Source organism: Schistocerca nitens, chromosome 4, assembly GCF_023898315.1.
Source record: "Schistocerca nitens isolate TAMUIC-IGC-003100 chromosome 4, iqSchNite1.1, whole genome shotgun sequence".
In the NCBI taxonomy this organism is placed as follows: Eukaryota; Metazoa; Arthropoda; class Insecta; order Orthoptera; family Acrididae; genus Schistocerca; species Schistocerca nitens.
Genome location: NC_064617.1, coordinates 43,536,521 through 43,544,017, shown reverse-complemented (window position 1 = coordinate 43,544,017; position 7,497 = coordinate 43,536,521). Strand labels below are relative to the sequence as shown.

At 50.8% G+C, this 7,497-nt stretch overlaps 1 protein-coding gene across 1 annotated transcript in view; it reads left to right on the top strand.

Moving 5' to 3' along the window:
• Positions 1-2,309: 2,309 nt before the first annotated feature.
• Positions 2,310-7,497, top strand: part of LOC126251456 (uncharacterized protein CG45076-like) — a 75,057-nt gene continuing 69,869 nt past the window's right edge. The window contains exon 1 of the mRNA XM_049951886.1: positions 2,310-2,496. Coding sequence (XP_049807843.1) covers positions 2,310-2,496 — 187 coding nt within the window. The remainder of the gene's footprint in view (positions 2,497-7,497) is intronic.

The window sequence follows — 7,497 nt, the reverse complement described above, 5'->3', positions numbered from 1 at the left end:
CTCCAATTTCACTTGGAGAGTGCGTTTATTGTCTACCTGAATTCCTTGAGGATTTTATAAAAACGTCGAGAAAATATCTACAATGCTTACTTTCTTTTCCTTTTGCTGGAGATCAATACTGAGCCCCACTTAATCGTTTCTTCAGTGAATACCAAAATATTGTAAAGCAGCACCCATTCACCCTGCCACCCTGGGCAGTTGCCCAGTTTGCACCACCCACCTCATCCCCTAAACACGACCGTGACCATGTGCATTCGCAGGTTGACGGTTGCCAGGTGCATTAGAAGAAAGGAAGAGGGTGGTAACCTGAAAATGCGACATCATTCTGGAGCAGCAGCTCACGACCGGTGGATATTTTCTTTCAGTGATTAGCCCTCCATTCTTCAACGCACGACATATTCAGCAAGTTTTAAGCTTCACTGTTATCAGCAGGACAGTCATTCGTCTTCTAAGGAAAGCAGAACTGAGAGCAAGAAACACTGTTCTCAAAGAGACATTGTCTACTTGCTACAGAGAAGCCTGCCCAGCTTTTGCTCCTGTTAATAGCGACACAACCCTCCACTTTTGGAGACGAGTGGTTTTCACTGGCGAAAACTTTCCTTTATGGCATCGACGGGGAAAGTACTTCTTTACCAGCCAAAAGGTGCTAATTATGATCCAAAATATATACTATAAGACAGAAAAAGACGCATCACGAAGTGGTTATCGGAATAGGACAGAAATCTGCAGATGTGTCGTACAAGTACAGACAAACAAATGAGTACTGTTTCAGAAAACTTGGATAATATAATCAAGAGAAAGAGCTTCACGAACTGAGAAAGTCAGTAATGCGTTGGTCTACGTCTGGCCCTTATGCAAGCAGTTATTCGACTTGCCACTGATTGACAGACTTTCTAGATATCCTGAAAGACATCGTGTCAAATTCTGTCACACTGGCACGTTAGATCGTCAAAATCCCGAGCTGGTTGGAGGGCCCTGCGTGTAATGCTGTGAACGTTCTCAGCTGACGAGACATCTGACGACCTTGCTGGCCAATGTACGGTTCGGAAGGCGCGAAGACAGGCCGTAGAAACTCTCGCCCTATGAGGGCGGGCGTTATCCTGCTGAAATGTAAACCCAGAGTGGCATGCCAGGAAGGGGAACAAAACTGAGCACACAGTGTGGTCGGCGCACCGTTGTGCCTTAAGGGTGTCACGGTTGACAACCGAAGGGGTTCTGCTATGAAGTGAAATGAAATGCCACCCAGACCACCACTTCTGGTAGGTAGGCTGTGTGCGGGCGGCAGTCAAGTTGGTATCCCATCACTGTCCAGGGCGTCGCCGACACGTCTTCGCTGTTCATTCGGGCCTGGAGTCTCATTGACCGGAGTAGAATTGTCTTCAGTGAGGAGTCCCAATTCGAACTAAGTCCCGATGGCCAGCGAGTACACATCTTGAGACACCCTGGAGTGTAGTGGTATATCGACCTGTCTTCCACACCCCGTACAGTCTGACACAGTGATAGCCTGGGATGACATTTAATTTCGTAGCAGGAGCCCTTTCGTTGTCACCTGTGACACCCTTACAGCACAATGGCACGTCGACTATATTCTATGCCCCATTCTTCTGACCTTCGTGGCAAGCTATTCTGTACTTGCATTTCAGGAAAATGACCTGCATGCAGGTAGAGTCTCTGTTACTTGTATCGTGCTTGCCAAACCCTACCTGGGACAGCAAGGTCGCCAGATCTCTCCCAGTGGAGAAAGTTTAGAGTATTATGAGCAGCGCCTTCCTAGCAGCTCGGTATTTTGACGATCTAACGCATAATTGGAAAGAATTTGGCTCGATATTCCTCAGGAGGACTATCGTTCCATGCCACGCTGAATAACTGTTCGGATAACGGCCAGAGGTGTACTAACGCGTTACTGACGCTCAGTTTGCGAAGCTCTTTCTCTCCAATAAATTACGGAATTTTTCTGAATTTGTAATTATTAGCTTGTCTGTAGACGGCGTAACTCTATAGTCATCACGTGACAAAAATGGCAGGGACCCGCTCTCAGCCAATGGGAGCCCCAATCGACCAATGTGGATCAAGCACCTTTCCCCATTATCATCTGTCATAACTAGCTCAACTGCCCATAGCCCTTTTCATTCGAGGTCTGAGCATCACGTGATAGAGGTGCAGATTTGTTATCAGCAATATCAGATTATCAATAGTAATTCTTTCTCTATAGGTACAGCTGAACTGGATGAGCCCAGTCAGTTGTACTCTGTAGGCGGCGTGGACGTAGGGACTACCCACAATAGGATACCATCCACCGCCGACAGCTGATGGTGGATAGAAAAAAAGAACTGAAGGTGCTGCTGGTCGTGGGTGGGGGAACTGCTGGGCCACCCGCGCTGAACATAGGAGCGGACACGGCGCAACAGTGGGTCACGCATGGCCGTGATGGGAAACCCGCGCAGGGTGTCTTAGATCGCTTCATCAACTTGGAACATGAGGACGTCCGAACGCAGGGTCGGGACCAAGAGGAAGGTGTGGAAGAGCATCCACATTGGCGTGCTGGGAGGTGGACTTAAAATGCAAGGTGTAACGGAATTGCGAGAGGAACAGGGCCCATCGTTGAAGCCTCTGAGACGTCTTCGTAGGAAGCCAGGCCTCCGGGGAAAACAGGGAGAGGAGGGGCTTGTGGACAGTGACAATATGAAAGTCCCGTCCATATAAAAAAGGCATGAGTTTGGAACAGGCGAATACGATAGCCAATGCCTCCTTTTCGATCTGAGAGTACTTCAGCTGGGTGGCAGTTAGGGCCTTGGATAGAAAAGTCACTGGACGTTCTGTCCCATCCAGAAGCTTGTGGGAGAGGACAGCCCTGAGCCCGTAATCAGACGTGTCCGTGGCCAGGAGTAATGGCAGAGACGGATCATATGACATCAGGCGGGAGGCTGATTGCAACTGGCGTTTGAGGGTGGAAAAGGCAGTCTCACAAGCAGGGGACCAACTCAAGGGGACATTTTTGCGGCATAAGTGATATAAGGGGGCCGCCACCTGAGCGGTCGATGGAAGGAACTTCCGGTAATACGATATTTTTCCAAGGAAGGATTTCAGCTGATGGATGTCCCGTGGGGGAGGCAGGCGGCGTATGGCGTCCACATAGGAAAATGACGGAGAGATGCCTTTATGTGAAATAACCTAAATACGAAATAGAAGGTTGAAAGAAGGAACACTTCACCTTATTGCATTTTAGCCCAGCCTGGCAGAGGCAAAGAAACTGCTGAAGCAAATTGGTAAAATGGGCTGCAGCAGTAGGGCCCGTAACGACAATGTTGTCGAGGTAATTAATGCAACTGGGAATGTCCTGCAGAAGTTGTTCCAAGAAGCATTGGAAAATGGCCGGGGCGCTAGCCAGGCCAAACGTGAGGCCGGCGGGCATATTCAGAACAGTGAGGGCTTGAGAAGCTTTATCCAAAGGAACCTGGAGGTACGCCTCAGCGAGTCAATTTTGGTAAAGTAACGACCACCAGCCAATCGATGGAAGAGATCATCAGACCGAGGGAGCGGAAAGTCGTCCACCTGGAGCTGGGTGTTGAGGGTCGCCGAAAAGTCCCCACAGAGACGGAGACACCTGCCTGGCTTTTGGACGATGACGAGAGGTGTGGCCCAGGGGCTGAACTGAACAGGCTGTAGCACCCTTTCCTTTTGCAGACGGTCTAATTCGTCGTGCAGTGGCTGCTGTAGAGCGACGGGGACCTGCCTAACCTGGAAGTATCGAGGGCAGGCTGACGGCCAGAGGTGGAGGGTTGCTGCAAACCCCTTGGCGCACCCGATGCCGGGGGAGAAGCTATCCTGGAATTCGCTGCTGAGGGAGTCAACTTCGGGAAACGGCAGCTGTGAAGAAACCAGATGTACATGATCATCGATTCTGAACCCGAACATTTGGAAAGCATCCAACCCAAACAGATCGGTAGCATTGGAACTGTTGACTGCAAGAAAAGAAATCGTATGACTGACAGATTTGTAAGAAACCACCGTCGTGAACTGCCACAAAAAGGCGATTTCCTGTCTGTTGTATGTAAGGAGGCGTCGAGGGGCCGGATGAAGGCTTGGCGCTCCTAAAACGGTCTAGGTAGTGTAATTGAGCAGGGAAACCGCAGCCCCTGTATCGACCTGCAGTCGAACTGGCTTACCCAATATGGTGCCATCAATATACAGTTTGGGGGACGCCAAAGACACAACTTGGTTGATGTCCATGGACGCCTTGGTGTCAGAGTGCCTGGAGATTGGCGCCGTGGCAGAGCGACAGACAGAGGCAAGGTGCCCGTCCAGACTGCAACGGCGACACGTCGCCCAGCGGTCAGGACAATCCTCCCGTTCATGCTGGGAGTAGCATCCTGGACAAGATGGAAGGCACAGGGGTTCCCTGCGGCGGCGTTGCTGGCCCCGTGAGAGCTGCTGGTTGTCTTCCTGAAGCGACAGTCTTTTTTTCTTTTCCGTACGCTGAGAAGATGCCGGGGTGGTGCGCTGGGGAGTGCGGCGTGAAGGTGTGTATATGGCCGCGACGTCCTCCTGGACGTCGGAAGTCTCTTCTCGGATGTTTGCGACGTCGGCCCACGTTTCCAATCTGCGGTCAGCTGCAGTGTAAACTTCAAACTTGAATGCAAGGTCTATGATTTGATCTAGCGACGGGTAATCCAACTTTAAGGCGTCGTGGCAGAAAGCCGCGTCTGGGGCTGCTTGGATCAGGTGATCCCAGACCACGTCATCTGCGTAAGATTCCCGGGATATGCGGGTGACAAAGTTGCACTTCCGAGAGAGACCTTTGAGTTCAGCAGTCCATTGTCGGTACGTCTGATCCGGTTTCTTTCGACTCTGGTAAAATTCCACTCTTGCTGCCATGACGTGATATCTGCGGCGATAATAGGAGGTGAGACTCACATATGGCGGTGAAGGTAAGACTGTCAGGATCACATGGCTTGAGTTTCGTCAGGAGCTCGTACATACGGGAGACATTCCAAGAAAGAAAATAGGCTCTCTGATCATTTTCCTGGGATACCTAATGAATCCGGAAATGTTGACGAATCCTCTTTCCACATGTTTCCCAATCTTCAGCGTCTTCATCGAATGCCGGTAACGCTGGAGGTGTCGGTGGACGGTGAAGACATTGCATTTCGGCAATCAGTTGCTGCTGCAGTATTGCGAAATGTTGAAAAAGTTTATTCAGTACCTGCTGCACTGATAGATTCTGCTGCTGCAGTTGTGGCTGTGCTTGTTGTTGTTGTGGTTCCATCTTCTTTGGGTTGTCGAATCCTTACTCATCGCCACTGTTGTATTCTCCAACAGTTTATTGAACGTAACATCTACAATACAATAGCTGGCTGTACAATAGATGTAGACTTCCGTCGATCTAGCCGGAGATGTGGTTCCTCTCGGTCGACTGGTACTTCGATCGGCAGTACAGTACAGCGGGTTCAGTGATATCTTCTCGGAGACTGCTACAACTTTTTTTTTTTTTTTTGTGGTTTTCGGGCGCACAACTTCAATGGTCATTAGCGCCCTGACTACTCTAAGAATGCACCGCGAGGCACAAGTTGACAACAACAACTAAAAGGGAAAACAATAAAAGACAGACTGACAGGCATAGGATTAAAAAACATCATCAAATGTCCTTAGCGAGGTTTGTCAAATTGATAAAACAAAGAACACGAGCAGCTGCTCGTGGGTCATCCGCTAAAATGGCATCTAAAGTAGTAGGCAGGTTAAGATCAAGGCGCAGTGTTTTAAGATCGGGACAGGACATTAAAATGTGACGAACTGTCAGCAAGTGCCCACATGGGCAGAACGGCGCCGGCGCAGCCGTCAGCAGATGGCGATGGCTGAACCGGCAGTGTCCAATTCTTAACCTTGCTAAAACGACCTCCTCCCGCCGAGAAGGGCGTGAGGAGGACGTCCAAGCCACGGGAAGAGGTTTTAAGGCCCGAAGCTTGTTGTCGGTAAGTGCAGCCCAATCGGCATGCCACAGCGACACAACGCGCCGACAAATGACCCTGCTAAAATCGGACGAAGGGACACAACAAGAAGCTGTCCGAGGCTGGAGGACCGCAGCCTTGGCCGCGGCATCTGCAGCTTCGTTCCCAGGGATACCGACATGGCCAGGAACCCACATAAAGCTAACCGGCGTACCGACGTCCACCAGCTGCTGAAGAGAGCGTTGGATCCGGTGTACGAAAGGGTGAACCGGGTACGGATCACTGAGGCTCTGGATGGCGCTCAGGGAATCTGAGCAGATGACATAAGCAGAATGTCGGTGGCGGCAGATGTACAGAACAGCCTGGTAGAGGGCAAAGAGCTCAGCTGTGAAGACCGAACAATGGCCATGGAGCCGGTATTGGAAACTTTGTGCCCCGACAATAAAGGAACACCCGACCCCGTCATTGGTCTTAGAGCCATCTGTATAAATGAAAGTCATGTTGTTGAACTTCGAACGAAGTTCCAAGAAACGGGAGTGGTAGACCGAACCGGGGGTGACCTCTTTTGGGAGCGAGCGGAGGTCGAGGTGAACGCGGACCTGAGCCTGGAGCCAAGGTGGCGTGCGGCTCTCGCCCACTCGAAAGGTTGCAGGGAGTGAAAAATGAAGGTGTTGAAGGAGGCGACGAAAGCGAACTCCAGGGGGTAGCAAGGCAGAGACATACAACCCGTATTGAAGGTCAAGAGAGTCGTCAAAAAAGGAACGATAAGAAGGATGGTCGGGCATTGACAGTAGCCGACAGGCATACCGACAAAGCAGTATATCGCGCCGGTAGGTGAGTGGCAATTCGCCAGCGTCAGCATGAAGACTCTCTACGGGACTGGTATAAAATGCTCCGATCGCAAGTCGTAAACCCCGATGTTGTATGGAGTTGAGGCGGCGTAAGATGGATGGCCGTGCAGAGGAGTATACGAAGCTCCCATAATCCAGCTTGGAGCGGACGATCGACCGATATAGACGAAGTAGGACGGTTCGATCCGCTCCCCACGACATACCACTGAGAACACGGAGGACATTTAAAGAACGGGTACAACGGGCGGCCAAATATGATACATGTGGAGACCAGCTAAGTTTCCTGTCAAAGGTAAGGCCTAAAAATTTGATTGTCTCCACGAGTGGGAGAGCAACGGGACCGAGTCGTAAGGACGGTGGGAGAAACTCTTTGTAGCGCCAGAAGTTAATACAGACCGTCTTCTCGGCAGAAAAACGGAAGCCATTGGCGACACTCCAGGAGTAAAGACGGTCAAGAGAACGCTGAAGACAGCGCTCCAAGACACGTGGACACTGCGCGCTGCAATAGATGGTAAAATCGTCCACGAAAAGGGAGCCTGATACATCAGCTGGGAGGCAATCCATTATTGGATTGATCGCGATGGCGAAGAGAGCGACGCTCAAAACTGAGCCCTGTGGCACCCCATTCTCCTGGCGAAAGGTGTCGGACAGGACAGAACCCACACGTACCCGAAACTGGCGATCCATTAAAAAGGAACGAA